We start from the raw sequence: 22,876 nt of genomic DNA, 5'->3' as shown, positions 1-22,876 counted from the left end.
AACTCTTTTAACGTCTTTCAAACTTTAAGTTGACTTGAAAAAGCCTAGCCAGAAAGTTAAGTAGTTTTAAAAGCTTAAAGTTTGAGGGTTTTCAGTTTTAACTAATTTGAAGTAGTTTTAAAGTTTTGAAGGCAAAGTAGATAGATAAACAGATAAGAAATAGTAAACTAGCATGTTGCTAGCATGATTAGCAAGTGACTAGCATGTTAGCATGATTAGCAAGTGGATAGCATGTCAATATCCTGTTTTTAGCATGATTAGCAAGTGGATATAACAATATAATCATAACAAAAAAATACAATAACAAACAATAAACATATTTAAGTTACTATAACATCACTACCATGTTTCCAGCATGATTAGCAAAGCATAATTAACAAGAGATTAGCTTGTTAGCATGATTAGCAAGTTACTAGCATGTCACTAGCATGTTTCCAGCATGATTAGCAAGTAACTAGTTATTAGCAAGTTACTAGCATGTTGTTAGCATGTTGCTATGCTAATCCAGCTAAAACCAGTTGATTCAGTAAAAAAAAAAAAAAAACAGCTAAAAACCAGCTAAGATCAGCGTGACCTGCTAAAACAGGGGCCAAAACCACTTGAAAACCAGCTTGGGAGACTATCCAAAGCAACCGATCAGCTTAGGCTGGTTTTAGCTGTATTCTCAGTAGGGAGTTTTTCAGCCTTGCTATGGCAGGAGACAGCTTAAATACACCATAAGTCTTATTGTATAAAGTTTTCACCCCCTCAATGAAAGTCTATGGGATTTTAAGGTGGTTTTAATAGTCTGGTTTACGAAAACCGTAAGCCCAATCAGTTAGAAAAGATACAGCAACCCGAGTCAGACCAGTCTGAAGGTTTCTGAAGTCTAAGGAGATTTGGTGGTTCTTTGCTTTCAGAAGTCTAGGAGGAGAAGACAGTTTAAAATAGGGTTTCAGAAGAGTTGAAGCTTTCTCAAAGCCAAAGAAATAGACTTGAAGACCATAAATGGTTAGATTTCAAGAAGATTATACTTGATTAACAGAATTTTTTGAGAAGAAAAAATCTTCCACAAGGAACAAGTTTCACTAAGTTGTACAAACAAGACCAGGGATGTGTGATACTTACTGAAATTTATACCCATCTTTTACTTCGGACCTGTATTTTTCTATTAGTTCTAGTATAGTCATGGAAGTACAAAGAAGCAAAACCAGTCTTTTTCATAAAGTAGGCTACAACATTTTTACTCTATTCACATTAGTCTTCTAGTATTACAATTACGTCCTCTTAACTGGTGAGGAAATGTGCAGTTAGTCCTAAATAGTGCAAATATATTAATAAAGTAGGCTACAACATTTTTACTCCCATTTTTTTTTTTTTTTTTGCTTTATGTTGTTTTCTTTGATTAAAGTAATCCTCACACTGTTAATTATATTTCAAAATTAATCCAAATACACTTAGAAAACACAATATTTATACATTCAAGTTTCAAGTCAGCAACATTTACAGTATCTTAACCCTACGCAGTAGCTTTAATGTCAAACATGTAATCAGTGTTACTGGACAGTTCCAAAATGCATTATTAATTCTTTATTCATTATTAATTATTAAGATACTGCACAGGGTGATGTAAATGTTTTGTGGAATATGTTGAAGTTGATTAAAGTTTCCAAGAGTGAGAATAATTATGTTCTGTTGAAGTTGATTGAAAGTTTGACTGATATAAACAACACTCAAATGTTCAAGAAGTTTCCAAGAGTGATATTAATTTTACACAACAGTTCAATAAACAAGTATTTAACTTTGAGTTACTTATGATTCAAACAAATATTTGCCTGTTTTGTTTCTGTCAATGAAAACAGTTTAAAAAGAAGTAAAACAAATCAAACTACTACTGTTACTAACAACAACAATAAATAATAAAATGGTTAATAAAAATGTTGGTTGATAAAAATAGTTTTTCCCGCGCTGAGACAGCGAGCATTTCCTTATCCGCTTGTTTCCAGAATAAAAGTCCCCGCCCCTCTCACGCACGCCCCTCCCCTCCCGCCCTCCATCAAACACACACTCTCATAAATAAATACCTCTTACAAGCGTCTCACAGGCAGCGCAGAGGCTCTTTGGAGGCGCGGCGAGACGCAAGTACTTTTTGTTTTCTTTCATCAATATTTAGTTTTCTCGACAGGTAGCGACTTCACACTAGTCCTGTGTGTGTATGGATGTTATGTGCTGCAAAACAGATTAACAGGGAAAGACTGTGCCATGCAAATCTAATTCATGGCAGTAGATTCGCGAGTGCAAATATCTATCTATAAACAAATGCTGCTAGAGCTTTTAATCGGAACTAATTTGACTTTTCTGAGTGTAGTTTAACACATTAATATGAACATGAGGCATCACCGTGTGTCAGCCAGAAATCTTCACAATACTATAGTCCTATATTGAATAACACATCAATTGTTTTTCATTTCAAAGCTTTAATATGAAAACAACTGTCTGGTTTACCCCCAGATAACCTTCACCATGTCGAAGGAGGGAGAGGAGGAGGTCCCAGACATTTCTCCCGTCTTGTTCCTGGACACAAGTGGACAATCAATGCGCTTCTATGTGAGACCCGGTCCAACTAAGACTCAGCTTTACCCTCTGGTGACTAACGGAGGAGGCACTTTGTGTCGCAATCAAGAGCCCGGAGCTATTTTGCTGATCGACCCCGGAGACGCGACCACCGTCACGGCGAGCTCCGGGCAAAAGTACATCTCTACGAGATACGTCACAGACTGTGTAGAGCAGAAGCTGCAGCTGAATCTGGACGACTATGAGATTAGCGTGGGACCGACTGTCCAGACGAGCGTGGCGGGCCGTCATCAGGGCAGTGGGCGCTTGGGTTACTCGCCTGAAGATGATGAAGCCATCTTGAAGTTCATGGAAAAGCGGCAAGATGAAGCCAAAGGCAACCTGGTTTGGAAAGAAATGGAGAAACGGCGCGTGACTGAACACAGCTGGCAGTCCATGAGGAACCGGTTTCTAAAGCACCTCCAGCATCAACTCGTGAAGAAGAGTCCCACGAAAAGAAAACCACTGTGTTTCACGCAAAGCCCTTTGCGGAAGAAGAACGTCACTGAGAACTCCAAGCCTGAGACCGATACCTTACAAGACTCTCCTCAGAAGTCTGTCGCTGATTCTCACGCCTCAGAAAACAGCGTGTGTCCAGCTGTGAGGACCGACCCGCGGCCTTCTCCAGAGAGAGCCAGTTCTCCTCCAGATGCTGCAGGAGAGCCGCCGCAGGCCTCAAGCCGTGACAGTCAGGACGAGTCTCCCGTCCCGGGCCGAGAACAAGACACACCAGAGCCTGAAGTGTCCAAAACATCTGGATTAGATGAAGACTTTCCAGATGGTGATGATGTATTTATGGTTTTATTTGTTGTGTTGTTCCTCAACAAGTTCTTCCTGTAAGCCTTCTTCATTTTTTTTTTTGTTTTTTTTTTAATTCAGGACCAACTGAACAATCATCTTTCAACAAAACAAGACAAACGTCCTGTGAAGCCTCCTCTCCTGATTCTAGAAAACTTGCAAAATCTTCAAAAAAATTCAAAAGAATCCGAAGACTCACAACTGAAAAAAATCAACAACAACAACATAAAACACATCCAATCAATAAATAAAATAAATAAAATAATTGACCTCTGATGAATTATTATCACCAATAATACATATATATACACAATCAATTTGCACTCTTAATTTGAAGTATTTTTAAAATTTTTTTAAAGAAGTCTCTTATGCTCATCAAGACTGCATTTATTTGCTCAATTTATTTGCACTCTTAATTTGAAGTATTTTTAAAATAAATATTAACACGTTTTAACATAAAATTATTTGAAAACATTTTTTTTTCTGCTCAAAGGCATGCAGTGTGACCAAAAAAACAATAAAAAAACAATAAAAAATGTAATTAGATGATGGAGAGAACCCTCACAGACTCCTTATGAATATTTGTCAATAAGTTTCTGAAAATATCATATAATTTGACCTATTTATGAGGCAAAGTTAGTTCAGTTTGTAAAATGTAATGTGGTACAAACCCACTAAAAAAAGTTAGTATTTATGAAATAATAATTTGTGAAAAAATTATAGTGTTTCATAAATTAATATTATTATTTTTATATTTTTAAAACTTTCTTTGAAAGCAATTATTAAGATTTGTATTAAGAAAAATAAAATAGAAAAATAATCTTTTTTTTTAATACCTAATGGTTACACCACATGACAGTCCAGAAAATGGAAACTTTTCTTGAAAGCAGCATGAAGGTTTTTCACAACAATATGAAACCTGCTTGAATACGTTTCTAAGATCTTTAGATGTTTTTAAATAGACTTTTTTAAAAAGACTTTTCCATTTCTTCGACTTTCTAATAAGTCACTGACCCATTTGTTTATAATTTAACTCTCCAAAATACATTTGTAAAGGGATAGTTGTCCGGTGTTTCAGATTAGAAAAGTGGAGAAGCCTCCAAGGCGTACGTCACTGACTCGTGTGTTTCCACAGATGGATGAAAGTGAAGAAGCAGAAGAAGTGCCGGTCATGAAGCCCTCAGACGCACGTGAAAGTTCAGCATCATCTGCAGCATTAGCCGGGGAGCCAGAAACTCAAGCTGAGCATCTCACAGCAGAAGCTCTGTGTCGCTCTGCAGCGCCTGAGGAAGAGCGTCCAGGGCCCAGATCCACAGCTGTCCCTGCATCGTCATCACACGTCTTCATCTTCCACTCCGAGTCGCAGGACAGACACCACAGCCAAACTCCAGAGGACACGCCCTCCAGGGACTCGGTAGAACATGTGGAGGACTTGATGACAAAGACCAAGAAAGATCTGGTCCAGGTGACCAAGGCTCTGTGGAAAGCCAGTGGTGACCTCGCTAGGGCTCAGGCGTATCTGCTAGACGGGTACGACTGTGAGATTCACAGGCCTGTCTGGACCCATCTGGACGATGAGATCCTCCTGTCGGCCGACCCACGTGAACTGGAGCAGCTTCAGTCCAAATACGGAGAGGAGGAAGTGACCAGGAGAAGAGACTTCCTCACGCCTGGCATCAACTGAGAGGATTTGTTTCCTGAAACCAGCCGCTCAGCTAGAACTAGTTACAATAATACCGTTTTCACCCGGTTTTGTATTCTCAGTTTGGGAAAAATGAAGATTTATGTTGATAAGTTTATAAAAGAATTTTGCTAATCGTTACATTGTTAAATATGTATTAAAGTATTTTTTCTAACGGATGGTGTATCATTGTGTTAAACACAATATTATCGAACGAGTGTTGTTATGCATTACCACACACTTCTACATATCTTGCGCTTATATAAATGTAATTATAATTACTACAGACTAAAACTATAACTAAAATATAATCTACAGTATTTTGAGATGTGAAAAAGATTCCTTTTAAAATAGATGTAATCTACTGTTATTTTGCAATGTGCTTGGTTAAAGCTGACTAATGTTTAAGCTGTTAATACTAGCAACACTATTGACAATATGGATTTTTTTTAATATCTGAAGCGGTTAGTTCCTATCATTCTAGGTATTATTGCTAACTTTATAGATATGTTTTGTTGTGTATTTTAAATTAACCGATTGATGAAGAGTCATATGACAACTGTTACTTTTCTCACCGCTGTCGACGGTGGCCCAATCACAGTCTCTTGTGATTAATGATTTCTTAATTTAATCAAATGCGGAGTGGAACGAATTTTAATGTTTATGTCAGTTACGGACGATTAATAGATTTAACTCAATAAATGTTTCCGAATAAGACAAATTCGTCTTGATGAGGATTCGGCTATTTTATCTCTCAAGCGTCTAAAAAACGAATAAACACATAGGAGACGTATTTTGTCCTGAAACGCGCTCCATAGCTGTGAATCGCATTTGTTGAAAGAATCGGCAATAAGTGTTTCACACGAGTCACACTATTTAATTCCAGCAGGGGGCTCTTCGTGGCTCATAATGCCTAATGAATCGTGTTGAAATCTTTTCGTGTTACAGGAAAATGTTGTATATGAACACTTGACGTATAAACACAAAACCGCTTGCGAAATGCTAGATGACGTTTTAAGTAAAACGTCTCTGATTGGTCCGTCCGAAAAAGCGCTGAGAAAAGATACACAAACCACATGCCAACCGTCTCAAAATACTTAAGACAGCACCCCAGACAATAATTTACACATACATAACGACATTATAAAATATAAATGATGCTGACATAAGAACAGACAGAGACTAGATAAAATTAGAAAATTATTATATGAACCCATCGTATCTGACCAATGAGAGCCAGCCTTCGGGCCACCAAGCCCCGCCCACTTGATCATCCACGTGCATTCATCGCCGTCCTGCCGCTTGATGTATTTCTGTAGGTAAAGGCAGTGACTGTAGACACATTTAAAGAGGAGAGCCGAACAACAAAATCTGCTGATCACAAACAAACACAGCACACCAAATCTGTGAGTACCGCAGGAGAAATTAACCAAACCGTAAGCGTTAACCTCGCTTTATCTGCGTGTGTGAGATTTGCGTGTTGTCATAGCAGCTCTGCCTGTCATATGTTCAACACGGAGGCTGAAACACATTAAATATGGTTTTCTTGCGCGTTTGTTGGGAATTTAAGACCCCCGGCAGTCATTAACTGATATTTATATCGGTTATAAACATATGCTTAATGTTATTCATGCCATGGAGCCGTAATATTAGCGGGACACTGGCTAAAGAGAGACTGTGTTTACATTGTGTGTATGTTTGTATACGTTTGCTCGGGCAGCAGCATGTAAACATTGACATTTTAAATTGTTTGCAGGTTTTGTTCTAGTTTAAGACTGCTGTCAAAATAATTTATAGTCTGCTAACGTTAGTCAGAATTTATCTGTATTGTTGTTATTATAGACAACTTGAACTCTGAGTCATAAAATAATCATCTCAGAAAGAAGGCCTAAAACGTTACCCTAAATATTTTTGAATGACCATACTGTGTTTTTAGTATATTACTATGTTAGTATCATGTAAATATCATGGTTTATAAAAAATTTACAACATAAACTTAACACCTTAAACTCTATCGCTGTCACTCTCTCTCTCTCCCCCCCCCACAATATAATGTATCATCTGACTTTTTTTTTTTAGATAATTTATAATTTATAATTGATCTGTCCAGTAGCAGTATGAGCTCAAAGGGTGGCACTGCCCTGTCCCGACGCAGCTATCGCCTGGCATCTGACGCAGACAATCCCAAAGTCACAGGTGTGTCCTTCTTATAAAGACGTTTTATTGCAGTAAACCCACTGTAAATGGAAGAACACAGTTTTGTTGATGTGTATTTTTCAGGTATTGTCAATGAGAAGTTACTGAGTGACTATCTGCAGCATGTGTTTCCTGCCTCCGGTAAGCAGGGACCGGCATCAGCGGCGTACAGGTTAGTGGATTACCCAAGATTCCTCCTTGTTTTTAGGGCTTTTGCCTTGATCTGTAGTCCATCTGTAGTATATAATGTTTTATATAAAAATATTCCTTTTTTTTTTTTTTTTTTTTTTTTTTTGCCTTGTATACATACACCTAAGCACATGCACACACTGCTGTTTTTTTAATGTTTTGAAAAAAGTCTCTTCTGCTCATCAAGCCTGCATTTATTTGATGAACAATATGATAAAAACAGTAAAATTGTGAAATATTATTATCATTTAAAATAGTTGTTTTCTATGTGAATATATGTTAAAATGTAATTTATTCCTGTGATGTAAAGCTGAATTTTCAGCATCATTAATCCAGTCTTCAGTGTCACATGATCAGAAATCATTCTGATTTGCTGCTCAGTTTTTCTCAAATAATATTGGTGCTCAGTTATTAATAATGGTTCTTATTATCAATGTTGAAATTAGCAGTATTTTTGTGATAACCCTGATTATGTTTTTCAGGATTCATTAATGCATAGAAAGTTCAAAAGAACAGCATTTATTTGAAACTGAAATATTTGGTGACATTATCTTTACCGTCACTTATATATATATATATATATCATATTTGGTTTTGTATTGTGAATTATTTTCTTATCTTAATGTTTTTGAAGCATGATTTGCTTCATGTCAGTCAGCTGCAGGTGGTTATGGGTTCTAGAGAGCATCTGATTGGACAGAAATCTGTGCAGTGCACAATGAGTCATCAATATATTTTACTCTGTTTAAGTGTAACTTATTCGGCTGATCGTAATGGATTGTGTATAAATGAGGTTTGCTGCATCAGTGGTGTGTTGATGAGGTGATAGGGTGGAGGGTGCTGGTGTTTCGTCCCGCGCTTGATCCCAGCCAGTGTCTGGTTACAGGAGCTGATCTATACATAGAGCATGATGGGACATGAGAGAAAGCTGACACTCACAGAGGAGTGAAGCGGCTCATGTGTTTACATATCTTCTTCTCTAAAGCTGGATTTCATGTCAGGCGTCATGATGGGCGTCTGTCAGCACTGTATAAAGCAACTTTGCTGCCATGTGACAGTAAACAATTTATTTACAGATATTTAGCTTAGAAGAAATCTGAGAGCTTCATTTTAGCCTAATGCTTTTAATGCCAGTTGTCTATGTAGTTGTTAAATTGTTTTTTTTTTACTGTTTTAGGTGGTTGGTAGGGTGTTGCTATGTAGTTGCTAAGGTTTTCTGTGTGTTTTTACTTTTAGCATGTTGCCATGGCTATGTTAGGATGTTTTAGGTGGTTGGTAGGGTGTTGCTATGTAGTTGCTAAGGTATTCTGTTGTTTTTACTTTTAGCATGTTGCTATGGCTATGTTAGGGAGTTTTAGGTGATTTTTAGGGTGTTGCTATGTAGTTGCTAAGGTATTCTGTGTGTTTTTACTTTTAGCATGTTGCCATGGATATGTTAGGGAGTTTTAGGTGGTTGTGGGGTGTTGCTATGTAGTTGCTAAGAGCTGTGTGTTTTTACTTTTAGCATGTTGCCATGGCTTGTTAGGGAGTTTTTAGGTGTTGAGTGTTGCTAGTAGTTGCTACTTCTGTGTGTTTTTTTACTTTTAGCATGTTGCCATGGCTATGTTAGGCTGTTTTAGGTGGTTGGTAGGGTGTTGCTATGTAGTTGCTAAGGTATTCTCTGTGTTTTTACTTTTAGCATGTTGCAATGGCTATGTTAGGGAGTTTTAGGTGATTTTTAGGGTGTTGCTATGTAGTTGCTAAGGTATTCTGTGTGTTTTTACTTTTAGCATGTTGCCATGGCTATGTTAGGGAGTTTTAGGTGGTTGGTAGGGTGTTGCTATGTAGTTGCTAAGGTATTCTGTGTGTTTTTACTTTTAGCATGTTGCCATGGCTATGTTAGGATGTTTTAGGTGGTTGGTAGGGTGTTGCTATGTAGTTGCTAAGGTATTCTGTGTGTTTTTACTTTTTAGCATGTTGCCATGGCTATGTTAGGATGTTTTAAGGGTGTTGCTATGTAGTTGCTAAGGTATTCTGTGTGTTTTTTACTTTTAGCATGTTGCTATGGCTATGTTAGGGAGTTTTAGGTGATTTTTAGGGTGTTGCTAAGTTGCTAAGGTATTCTGTGTGTTTTTACTTTTAGCATGTTGCCATGGATATGTTAGGGAGTTTTAGGTGGTTGGTGGGGTGTTGCTATGTAGTTGCTAAGGTTTTCTCTGTGTTTTTACTTTTAGCATGTTGCCATGGCTATGTTAGGGAGTTTTAGGTGGTTGGTAGGGTGTTGCTATGTAGTTGCTAAGGTTTTCTCTGTGTTGTTACTTTTAGCATGTTGCTGTGGTTATGTTAGGGTGTTTAGGTGGTTGCTATGCATTTTGTAAGATGTTTATGTTTTAGTGTGTGTTGCTGTACTTTTGCTAGGCTGTTTTGTAACATTCACAAATCAGCTCCTCGTCTCCTCCGCATCACAAGTCAAAGAAAAGAAAGAAAACAGCAGAAAAAAAATATTTTAAAAACAATGATGTTATAAAATACATATCATTAATGAGGTAGAACACTTACGATGCTTCTGCTGTTTCCATGCTTAAAACAACCTCTGCGTCTGCACTGCATTGCCTTCCGAATAGCGTCTGTGAGAAATCATTCAGCCGGTTTAGGCACGTAAATATCCCGGATGTAAATAATAACACTCACAGTGTTAGTGAGATTTAACTCTCTGTAATTTCTGTTTACACTAGCCGTGTTCATCTCTTGAAATTCAACTCCAGAACTTTAACTCTTTACTCTCAGAGTCCTTAACACCAGGATTTCAATACTGGAGGTTTTGCTGTACATGTTTTATTATTGTCACTTTTATCATATTTACTTGATGACTTACTTAAATGTATTAATTACTTCAAAAATAAAATGTATTTCTAGTTCGATCAGCCAGTTGTTGTCAGTGTGTGAGCTGTTATGATGTTGTGATATGTGAGGATCAGTTGAACTCGGTTGTCCCTGTAGAAAAAGCCTGACGTTCCAGGATCTCGGAGCTCATCTGGAGAAGCTGCTGGCTGAAGATAACGTCACCGAGGACAGCAGAGGTCACACAAACACTTACACTCTTAACACCAGTGCTCAGCACCTCACAAATGACTGCAAAATGGAACGTAGAAGACTGCGCTAAAATGATAATAAAATATATATTCATATATTTACTTGTAATTTATTAAGTATTTGTTAAATTCATAATTATCTGTTGTCTAAGACCCCGTAAATATTTATTTATTTGTTGATTAATAAAAGCATGACCGAAAACATCTACATAATCAATTTATATTGATAATGTTTATTCATTATATATTATATTAATTTATTTACATTTTTATTTATTTTCCTATGCAGATCAGATAGAAGGCTGCCTTGGGCCTTTAACTGTTGTCCTGGATCACAGCAGTGGCTTTGAAGGGCTGTTATTTGTTGATGATGACCTTTTGGGGGTGAGAGATTAAAAACACACACACACACATATATATATTAGATGCACGGTACTCACATACTGACAGACTTTCACATTTGCTTTGTGTTTGTTTGTCCTGAAGTTTAATGCACTTGCATATCCGAATACTTTTATGATGCGATGAATTGACGTAAGCACAGTCAGTTATGTTTTCAGAACAGGACAAAACACCTGATATGTGGAAACAGATCTGTGCATTAGTGGGAATGCAGCCTATTAAAGCTGCCAGTGTCTATGATCTCATCAGCAATAATCCTGAGGAAAAAAGAAAAACCCATAACCACAAATGCCTAAAAACCTTCAGTTTATCACTTTTAATTGTTTTATCACTTTTAATTGTAACCCCCCCCCCCCCCCCCCCCCATCACTTTATATTGTTTTAATTTATTATTTTAATTGTTTTAAAAAGTAGCCGGCTTATATAATTGAATAAAAATGCACAATATAAATTTGAAATTAAATTGATATGACAATGTAGCCATGTGCAGTAATATTTAAGATTGAGGATGTGACGCACAGTGAGAAGTCGGTTGATCAATCTGCACAAGGAATGCACAATAACACCAGGACAGTGTATTACATAATCAAATGGGGCCAGTTTTCATTGTGACTCTTCCAGACAGGTGTGTTGTCTACTGTTAAATGTGTTCAGCTTTGTTCCTTCTCTCTTTCTGGATCGAAGGTCATTGGTCACAGTAACTTCAGCTCCATCAGAGCCACCACGTGTGTTTACAAAGGTAGCGTTTCAAAAACTAAACCGTACCATATAGTGAAATGCTAATTCTTTGGTGTTCTTCGTATCTTGAAGTAAATGTAAAATAATTACTATACCATGGTACCAACACAGTACTGTTTCTGATTGCTTTCAGGGAAATGGGTCTATGAAGTTCTCGTCTCATCTCAAGGCCTAATGCAAATCGGATGGTGCACATTGAACTGCAGATTCAACCAAGAGGTACAAGCCAGTAACTCCAACATTTAGAGGTCAAATTTTGGAGTGCAGAGCCGTATAAACTGCATATTCTCTCTAATAGTTAGCTAGCTCTCTTGGGAAGCTTTCCAAGCCACAGAAACAGTGTAGATTTATCTAGATTACATGACGACTGTTCGCTCTGCTCTCGAAATCCTTTTTAAAGTCTTGGGTTTGGCCTAATCCATCTGTGAAGTTGGTTTGTTCAAATCGATTAATGCCAGATACGATCGGCTGTGGATCTGTGCTTGTGTTCAGGAAGGGGTCGGGGACACGCCGGACTCGTACGCTTACGACGGAAACAGAGTCCGCAAATGGAACGTGACAACCACCAACTACGGCAAGGTGAAAACACAACGCTTCACACATTCAGTTCAGGGGTCATTCACAATCAGCCTTTAGTCAAATTTATTTTGATTAACATAACTTACACATACTTTTATTGTTTAACGTAACTTGCACAGTCTTGTAAAACAATTGAGTTCTGACTCTAAATTCTGATCGGATGAGTCATGTTTTTATGAAAGCAACAAACAAATCAATGACATAAATGATAGAAACTTTAATTCTAAACAATAATCTATAAACTGATTATCACATGTCTTTTGCTTTAGTCTTGGGCTGCTGGTGATATCGTCAGCTGTTTGATAGATTTGGATGAGGGAACCATTACGTTTTGTCTGTAAGTATAATTTTATCATTGGATGTACATTATAGTTTGGTATGAAAGCATGAGAAACTGAAATATCTATGAACTGGTGTTAATAGCAGTATTTTTTTTTTCCTCTTCAGTAATGGACAGTCTCTTGGTGTTGCGTTCAGCAATATTAAGACAGGGCCGGGCGTCGCGTATTTCCCTGCAATCAGCCTTTCCTTCAAAGAATCTGTAGCCTTCAATTTCGGCAGCCGTCCTCTCAGATATCCTTATTATTTTTATGCATGTACATACAGATTTTATATGGTTAAATCACATTTATGTAATGTGTATAATATTCATTTTAATTTATTATAAAATATACAAGCATAAAATAATAAAAAATGAAGAACATAAAAATAAAAGAATTATATAAACACACACCCACACACACATATATATAACCACCCACACACACACACACACACACACACACATACACATATATATATATATATATATATATATATATATGTATATATATGTAAAACATATAATATTATTGAACAATAATCTAATTACTCAGTATTTTCCAAATACAGCGTGAAACTTAATTAATTAATATGACTTCAGCATAAAAGTAGATTAATATATTAAATTTTAATATTTAATTGTTTTATTTATTAATAATATAATGTAATACATTAATTATAAATACATTGCATTTATACTATTTGAATAATTTATAATTAATTATTATTTTTATTTCAAGTAAAACTTTGAATATTATTTATAGGACATTTGAATAAAAGTAGATTCTTATTTAAATGATACCAAGTTGACTGTCTGTCTATATATCTATATATATATATCTATATCTATCTATATATATATATATATATATATATATATATATATATATATATATATATATATATATATATATATATATATATATATATATTAGAAATACCTAAATATATGTACACATTTAACATAATTCATGTTTTTAGGTAGACCTTAAGCCATAAAAACAAAACATGTGAAACCATAGACCAACCACAAACCCCTAAAAGCCTTAACCTATCTGTTCCTCACGTACCCTGTGGAAGGTTACCTTCCTCTTCAAAGCCCACCAACCACTGACCTCATCAAAGCCAACAGGCTTCTGGGATACCTCAAGACAGTCCTGTCCACCTCCATCGACACACAGGTGCCTACAGGGCCTTCACTCTGACTGTAGTGGTGCTCAGATTAGAAGACCACGTCTTGGAAGTGTGATGTATCAATATTTGAAACAAAACTCTATGAGAAGACGTTTGATTTTGTTTTTCGTCAGGAGGAAAAGCTTGTGGAGAGAGACAGTGGAACCTGGCAGATTCAAGGAGACCCCACCATCCTGGTCACCCTTGCACATATATTCAACCACTTCGCACCTCTCATGGTAAATCACCCAGAGTTTCAGGAAAACATCTGTCATTGTTTCATAAACGGCTTTATTTATGGCTAATGTGTGTGTCTGCTAGTGCAAAGTGTACTTAGTGGAGGATGTGCTGATGAACTTCCTGTTGAGTATATTGGAGGGTGGAGGATCTGTTGATGAACATCCTCTTATACAACAGCTCCTGGACCTCTTCTGGCTTCTCATGGAGGTACAGACTCAAAAAGTTCAATTTAAAGGCATTTTCTGGAATGAGATTTGAGACAATGTGTTTCATACTTCTGAGATTGTATTTTTTTTTGTCCTCCTGAAGGACCATGAGGTGAACGAGTGTCTGAAACAGCTGATGATGTCACTGCTGAGAGCGTATCGTTTCTCTCCCATCATCCCTGATCTGGGCTTTCAGGTGAGAAACCCTATGACCATATTCACAATGATGTTCATGGCAATTATCAGCAGGGACACGGTCTGTGTGCCCATTCCACTTGAAATAAATGTCTTGTTATAATTAAAATGACTGAGGCACTTTGTTTCGAGCTTGCTGTAATGCGTTTGATGAGTTTGTTTGATGTCTGCTGTTGTGAGAGGGAATTGGCAACATGTTGATCCAAATTATTACTGTGGCAGCCAGTGCTTAAGAGATGGGAGCTTTACTGAAATCTGTTTTCTTTCTCTGTCCTCCAGATTCATTACCTTCGTCTGACCACAGCTATACTCCGGCATGAGAAGTCCAGGAAGTACCTGCTCAGCAATGTCCTATATCCTCTTTATTTATAACTTAGCAGGCTTTTATAAGACGCTTTACATTATCTTTTGAAAATCACTCCAGAAAGGCACAGAATGAAAAATTTATTAATAAGAAATGTATTCATAGTTATTACATTTTAGCATTTTTGAGAACATCTCACACAAAACCACAATATATATATATACAAAAACAGAGACACACACACACACACACACACACACACACACACATAGATAGACAGACAGAGAGACAGACATATAAATATATAGACAGACAGACAGACACACACACACACACACGCATATATATAGACAAACACAGACAGACAGACAGACAGACAGACAGAGACACACACACACACACACACACACACACACACACACACACACACACACACATATATATAGACAGACAGACCGACCCTATTTTATTGACTTTTTGTGGGTATTTAAGTAGATGGATATATATGTTGATACATAAGTAATGTACTTACTGTAAATATCAGCTATATGTGTGCTGGTAGGAAGGTAGATGGATAGATATGTTGGTAGGTAGGTAGATAGATAGGTCAGTAGATCATGGTATATATTTAGGTAGATGGACAGGTAGGTGGGTGGATAAATAGCAGATATTTAGGTAGAAGAATAGATATGTAGATGGGTATATATGTAGATAATGTTGATTTAGTTATGTGGTGATAGATATGTAGATGGGTAGATATTTAGATGAACGAATAGATATGTAGATATTTAGATGGATAGATATCTGTCCATCAATCTATCTACCTACATATGTCAATAGGTAGGTTGATGTGTTGATGGGTCAGTTAATACATGTAGATGGTAGATATTTAGATACAGTAGATGTGAAGATGGTAAGATGTGTAGGTAAGTGGATAGATATGTTGATTAATTGGTGGATATATAGATGGGTAGATATTTAAGGTGGATCAATAGATATTTAGGTAGATAGATTGATGGATAGATATGTAGATGGGTAGATAGATGGATAGATGTGTTGATAGGTTGATGGATACATATATAGAAAGATCAATATTCAGGTAGATTGGTTTATAGATGGATATGCAGATGAGTAATTATTTAGGTAGTTGGATAAATGTGTTGATAAATTTATTAGATGGGTAGATATTTAGCTGGACAATTAGATATGCTGATAGATGTATAGATATTTTGGTAGACTGATGTATAGATATGTAGATGGTAGACAGAGAGAGGGTAGACAATTGTTGATGGTTGATAATACATATGTAGAAAGAACAATAATTAGGTTTATGGATAAATATGTGGATAGGTAGAGATTTTGCTTGACAAGTAGATATGTCAATAGGTAGATGGATAGATATTAATGTAGATAGGTTTATGGGTAGATATGTAGATTGGTTGGTGGATGGATATATGCAGTAAGTGGTCAGATATTTAGGTGGATAAATAGATAAATGTTGATAGTTAAATAGATAGATTGATGGATAGGTATGTAGATGGGTAGACAGATGGAAAGATGTGTTGATGAATACATAGATGGTAGATATTTAGGTAGACAGGTTTATGGATAGTTGTATTGATAAATTGATAGATATGCTTTCACATAAATGTCTATACAACTATATATTTGCTGGTAGGTAGACATCTATATATTTATGTTATGGTTAGATATGTAGATGCATAGATAGGTGGACCAGTAAATATGTTGATAGTTGATAAGTGTATAGATACTTTGGTAGTTAGATGTGTTAAAAGATTGATTAGATGGGTAGATATTTAGCTGGATGAATATATATGCTGATAGGTAGATGGATAGGTATTTAGGTGGATAGGTTATATATGGATATAATATATGGATATATATAATATATGGATATATATTTGCATAGGTAGATATTTAGGTAGTTGGATAGATATATAGATGGGTAGATATTTAGGTGGACGAATAGATATGTCAGTATGTGTAGATTGATGGATAGATATTTAGGTAGATAGGTTTATGGATAGTTGTAGATGGGAAGTTGGATAGATATGTTGATAAACTGATAGATACATTGACAGATATCTATTCTTCCACCTAAATATGTACCCATCTATAAATGTTGATAGGTAGATATATATATTTATGTGTATGTGATGGATAGAAATGTAGATGCATAGATAAATGGAGAGATGTGTTGATAGGTAGATGTTTAGGTAGATGGATTACCATGTGGATAGGTAGGTCTGTGGGTATTTAGATGAGTAGTCACAGTATGGGCATAGATGTGTGTGTGTGTGTGTGTGTGTGTGTGTGTGTGTGTGTGTGAAACAGGAACTGTAACAGGAAACACGATACAATTAAATTCTTTCTTTGAGAATCCTAAATACTAGGGGTGCTTCGATTAGCCTAATCAGCTACCGATCGCTGTCGGCTGATAATCGCTTTGGGATGTTTGATCGGCGGTCTCTATGAAGGCCAATCTCATAAACCGATACCAAGCTGATGACGCTCCTGCTGTGAATTTCTTACAAAGTAATTTGAAAACTTTCTGTGAGACATAATTTCACAAACAGCGTGAGTGAATCACCACATTTATGGAGTCAATATAATATCACAAATATAACCTACGCAAAAAAATAAAGTTTTGCAAAGGAAAATAAAGTTTTGCAAACAAAAATTAAAGTATTGAGGAAAATAATTTTGCTTTTTGCAAACAAAAATAAAGAATTGCAAAAAATAAATGATACCGCGCGAAAGCAATGATTTTGCAATACATATTTTCCATGGTCATATCTACAATTTTATTTGCAACACTGATTTTATTTTGCGCGTCAGTCTAGTTTGAGCTTGCGCTGCAGTTTTTCCTGTGCGCTTCATTTTTCTGCGCGTCTCGCTTTGTGGCGCTGTTTTGGACGTGGGGGTGGAGTCAAGGGGCAGGGGCGTGTACAACATGCCTCCCTGGAAGTGACGTCATCGGCTCGAGACGCAGCTCACTGATCCAGGTACTGTCATGATGAGCAGATCCATGCGAGTGGATCGCTTCCTTTTATTCACTAGCATTAAAACATGCATGGTTTTGTTTTATTAACTTTATTAACAAATGTATATGTGTATTAGCAGCATTTGCTCAAGTTAAAGAAGTTGTTACCATGCACATCTGTTGTTTATTTCTCTCGATGTGCACTCTTTTACTGGCATAAAGTTGGCTTGACGTTGGACGTTAGATATTCGCAAATCTAGGGGACCGTCTCTAAAGTTACATGCGAAACTAATATACACTTCTCTAACGTCAATAGCATGCAAGGAGAATGACTAACAGTCATGAAAACAACTGTTAACTGTTCATCCAGGTGTCAACTATAATGCACACCTTTTATATTTTTTGGATAATTCTTAAAATAAACTGTAAATCATATGTAAAAATATTGCTACTTTTCATTACACTTTTTTCATTAAAATGCACTTTAGAGGATGAAATTTAACAATAACCCTATAATAATAAATACTAGAATTATAAATGAATAATTCGCTAGTTTCATTTGTAAATGAAAACACTAATTTAACAAAGAACGTTAATTAGGTAAGCATACACGAATTAAAAGGGGAAATAATCATAACAATAAATATAAAAATATAGCCCTATTTAATATAATATTATTATCAATTATTATATACGGTTAGCCTATATGAATAAATGAATGATGCATTTATATAGCGTTTTATAATGTATTGTTGTACACCCAATTCCCTGTACGATCATGTGGGGGGGTCTCTCCTCAACCACCAGCAGTGTGCAGCATCCACTTGGATATATTATATATATATAATGATAAAAATAATAAAAGCCTTATATGCACATATATTACATAAAAAGACACGATCAACGGACTGTGGGATGGATAAAAATATTTGATCAATCTCTGATAATCTCAGGTTGCTATGGTCACGCGGGTTTGTTTATGCATTAAACTCGTGGCAAAATGAAACCAAAAAGATTCGAGCTTCATTTTTTTTTTTATCTTACAATGACAGTCATTTATTAATTTATGCCAGGAGTTATGTAAATGAAAAACCAAGTCGAGATCGATATAAAAACTTGAGTCGTAGACCTCTTTAATGATGTACGTTATAGTTTATGAAGTGAATTGCATAATTTTACATTAAAAACTAGCAGTAACTCTGAACTAATGTGAACAAAGAACGCTTCTGTGCGCTGGCGTCCTCCCACAGGTTAGATCTTAAACAAACACTGTTAATACACATGCAGTTAACCAAATTAAACAATACACATTTAATGCTATAAAAGTGTGTGACTGGCATAAAAGTTGGCTTGACGTTGAACGTTCGATATTCGCAAATCTAGGGACCGTCTCTAAAGTTACATGCGAAACTACTATACACTTCTCTAACGTCAATAGCATGCAAGGAGAATGACTAACAGTCATGAAAACAACTGTTAACTGTTCATCCAGGTGTCAACTATAATGCACCCCATTCATATGTTTCATAATTATTCAAATAAACTGTAAAATCAAATGTAAAATATTGCTACTTTTTCATCACCGAATGCACTTAAATACAAATTTAAAGCTCAATAGCATTTGAACAGAATGACTCACTTTCATAAAACATACTGTAAAGTGTTCATCTTCGTGTCAACTATAATGCACACCGTTCATATTTTTCATAATTATTCAAATAAACTGTAAATCATATGTAAAATATTGCTACTTTTCATCACCGAATGCACTTAAATACAAATTTAAAGCTCAATAGCATTTGAACAGAATGACTCACTTTCATAAAACATACTGTAAAGTGTTCATCTTCGTGTCAACTATAATGCACACCATTCATATTTTTCATAATTATTCAAAATAAACTGTAAATCATATGTAAAATATTGCTACTTTTCATCACCGAATGCACTTAAATACAAATTTAAAGCTCAATAGCATTTGAACAGAATGACTCACTTTCAAAAACATACTGTAAAGTGTTCATCTCGTGGTCAACTATAATGCACACCGTTCATATTTTTCATAATTATTCAAATAAACTGTAAATCATATGTAAAATATTGCTATTTTTCATTTGAGCTTTTGAGCTTTAAATTAGTGTTTACGTCCATTTGGTAATGAAAAGTAGCAATATTTTACATTTGATTTACAGTTTATTTTAATAATTATCAAAAAATATAAAAGGTGTTGCATTATAGTTGACACCTGGATGAACAGTTAACAGTTGTTTTATGACTGTTAGTCATTCTCCTTGCATGCTATTGACGTTAGAGAAGTGTATAGTAGTTTCGCATGTAACTTTAGAGACGGTCCCTAGATTTGCGAATATCGAACGTCCAACGTCAAGCCAACTTTATGCCAGTAAAAGAGTGCACATCGAGAGAAATAAACAACAAATGTGCATGGTAACAAATTCTTCTTTAACTAGAGCAAACGCTGCTAATACACATATACATTTGTTAATAAAGTTAATAAAACGAAACCATGCATGTTTTAATGCTAGTGAATAAAAGGAAGCGATCCACTCGCATGCATCTGCTCATCATGACAGTACCTGGATCAGTGAGCTGCGTCTCGGGCCGATGACGTCACTTCCCAAGGGAGGCATGTGTACACGCCCCTGCCCCTTGACTCCACCCCCCACGTCAAAACAGCGTCACAAAGCAGACGCGCAGAAAAATGAAGCGCACAGGAAAAACTGCAGCGCAAGCTCAAACTAGACTGACACGCAAAATAAATCAGTGTTGCAAATAAAATTGTAGATATGACCATGGAAAAATATGTATTGCAAAATCATTTCTTTCGCGTGGTATCATTTATGTTTTGCAATTCTTTATTTTTGTTTGCACAAAGCAAAATTATTTTCCTCAATACTTTAATTTTTGTTTGCAAAACTTTATTTTCCTTTGCAAAACTTTATTTTTGTGCGTATATATGTGATATTATACACTCAATCCTTCCCTCTTCTTACAAATTAATCTAAAAACTCAAATTGATACAAAACATCACAAAGCATCTTCACTAAAACACAACACAACATCTCACACACTCTCTAAATGTGCAAATGGTTTCAAATCAGCACATTGCATCTGCACTATAAGTGAGCTGCACAGTTCACACATGAATTGTCACTTGCACAATCGAGGCAGTGTAGCATCGTCACTAAAGTTTGTTGCCTGTGTTTAAATCATTCAGCACTCGTGCACTCTCCTAGAGACGGTGCGCTCTGCACACTCAAAGCATGCACACATAACGCCAGGTTCACACATACTCGCACTTATATTTATTTACGTTGAAACACGTCTATGAAAGATTATATTACTGTACTGCGTAAAAGCATAATCACAATGCTCAAAAAGCATTTTCAATAACAAACTTTGGATTTGAAATCTAAATGGCAAACAGCCACGGATCAGTTGCGGAACTCTGTATGTTTGTGCTGCTGCACCGCTTACGTCCCGCACATGGACTGCATACGCACTGCAAACGGAGTATGTGTGAACCTGGCATGAGGTTGTCTCACATACGGCTCATACAGCTTGTGCTGTGCGTAAGCTATTGTGCAAAAATTGCCCCATTATAAAAACAAAAATACAAAACATTAACAAAAAATAACAAAAAATAATAAAAAATGCAAAAAAAAAATAAAAAAAAAACAAAAAAAAACACAATTAGCATATACTGCTTCCTGTGATCGACAATCGGTGATCAGCCTCAAAAAATCCTTATCGGCTAAAAAGAACATTATTTTGTGTGTTTAGTGTAATGTGTTTATGTGGTTTTAAGTTTTAAGGTTTAAGAAAGACATTATTTTCCACATATTGTATATATTATTGTTTCTCCTCTGTGCCGCGCCTTCTGAAACACATTGTGTGTTTTTTTTTGTTTTTTTTTTTACGTAGCTCATCGGTCTGAAAAGCGAGGTGTGTACTCTGATTGGCCAGCTAACCAGGTGCGTTGTGATTGGCCAAATGTTTCAGTGCGTCTGACTGTCATAATTACTGATAATAATGACTTATACTGTCTTTTTATGCAGAACACTGGCATGACAGGACAAAAACCCATTACAAACAAGGCAGTTGTTGCATCCAATGAGGACATAATTACTGATTATAATGACTTATACTGTCTTTTTATGCATTGCGTTGCGTTGCATATCGTGCCGCGTAAACATAAAATCTTGTCTGCATTTGTGATCGGAGAAATGACAAACAACAAGCGCTACTCTACACTGCTCAAAACTCACATTTGAATCATCAGTGGCAAATCCTTTACAAATGTAAACCTACTTACATACTGTGAGTCAGAAGCGCCAGAGTGAGTGTCCTTGCAAATAGGAATGGCCAGCGGCTTGAGTGAGGAACAGCTGGGGGCTTGAGTAAGGAACGACCCACGACTTGAGTGAGTGGCAGCCAGTGGTTATAACGAGGAACAGCCGACAAATTCGACGAAGGAGTGGCCAGGGGTTGCGGCAACCACATGTGTCGACCCCGGGCTGGACTCCGCTTTGTTCACGGTGAGCGTGAAGTTGATGTATTTCCTCAGCGACCAGCACACATAAGCTCTAAGCATGACGAAACGGATATCGTGCTCTTTTTGGAAACACACAGCTTCTCCATGAAATGGAGAATAGAATGGAGAGCAAGAATAAAAGGTACACCTTCTTTCTTTGCGTGAACATTTGGGTGGTGTTATGCAAATCTTCCCACATCGTGACGTAGACGTAGGGGCGTGTTAGAACGAGCTTTTTTTTGAGGGGTGTTGACAAGTCTTAACTTTTATAAAGAATATCTCTTTGGATTTGAGACTTTAGTCTTTGCAACTTAACAGATCTTCTTTATTCACCAAGAGCTTGTAACACTCCAAAGAGAAAGGAAAAACTGAAATTGCATCATATGACCCCTTTAAACAATTGCAAGATTGCTGATAGTGCTAAAGGAAGATGCAAGAAACAAGTGTTGCATGTATAAAGTGCACAGTGTGCAATGTAAACAAGGAAAGACATGCATGTGTGAAGACCTGTAGAGGTAGGTTGAGTCCATGTACTTGCAGTACACACACACACACACACACACACACACACACTATACTCAATTGAAAGTTTTGCACAACATAGAACAGTTGTTTACTAGTAGAACTAGAAACCA

General features: G+C 36.3%; 2 protein-coding genes across 8 annotated transcripts in view; both read left to right on the top strand.

The window, feature by feature from the left end:
• Positions 1-2,142: 2,142 nt before the first annotated feature.
• On the top strand, positions 2,143-5,246 carry LOC109093938 (telomeric repeat-binding factor 2-interacting protein 1-like). The gene is made up of 5 exons (XM_042712481.1): positions 2,143-2,276; positions 2,491-3,373; positions 3,472-3,548; positions 4,021-4,025; positions 4,447-5,246. The coding sequence occupies exons 1-5, from the start codon at positions 2,199-2,201 to the stop codon at positions 5,072-5,074; spliced, it is 1,671 nt and encodes a 556-aa protein (XP_042568415.1). The 5' UTR covers positions 2,143-2,198; the 3' UTR covers positions 5,075-5,246.
• A 1,088-nt stretch (positions 5,247-6,334) lies between these two features.
• Positions 6,335-22,876, top strand: part of LOC109072041 (E3 ubiquitin-protein ligase RNF123-like) — a 124,268-nt gene continuing 107,726 nt past the window's right edge. For 2 of the 7 annotated variants that reach the window (XM_042712144.1, XM_042712150.1), the window contains exons 1-15: positions 6,335-6,477; positions 7,151-7,267; positions 7,352-7,439; positions 10,436-10,515; positions 10,817-10,911; positions 11,614-11,668; positions 11,801-11,886; positions 12,160-12,246; positions 12,516-12,583; positions 12,694-12,819; positions 13,634-13,748; positions 13,875-13,979; positions 14,062-14,187; positions 14,290-14,382; positions 14,661-14,734. In XM_042712144.1, the coding sequence (XP_042568078.1) occupies positions 7,189-7,267; positions 7,352-7,439; positions 10,436-10,515; positions 10,817-10,911; positions 11,614-11,668; positions 11,801-11,886; positions 12,160-12,246; positions 12,516-12,583; positions 12,694-12,819; positions 13,634-13,748; positions 13,875-13,979; positions 14,062-14,187; positions 14,290-14,382; positions 14,661-14,734 (1,277 nt within the window). In that variant the 5' untranslated portion in view covers positions 6,335-6,477; positions 7,151-7,188. Of the gene's footprint in view, positions 6,508-7,150; positions 7,268-7,351; positions 7,440-10,435; positions 10,516-10,816; positions 10,912-11,613; positions 11,669-11,800; positions 11,887-12,159; positions 12,247-12,515; positions 12,584-12,693; positions 12,820-13,633; positions 13,749-13,874; positions 13,980-14,061; positions 14,188-14,289; positions 14,383-14,660; positions 14,735-22,876 lie in introns of all 7 variants that reach the window. The other 5 variants (XM_042712148.1, XM_042712146.1, XM_042712145.1 and 2 more) reach the window with 5 other exon arrangements.

This window comes from Cyprinus carpio, chromosome A22 (assembly GCF_018340385.1).
Source record: "Cyprinus carpio isolate SPL01 chromosome A22, ASM1834038v1, whole genome shotgun sequence".
NCBI lineage: Eukaryota > Metazoa > Chordata > Actinopteri > Cypriniformes > Cyprinidae > Cyprinus > Cyprinus carpio.
The sequence above is the reverse complement of the archived record's forward strand: the minus strand, read 5'-3'. Positions and strand labels throughout refer to the sequence as shown.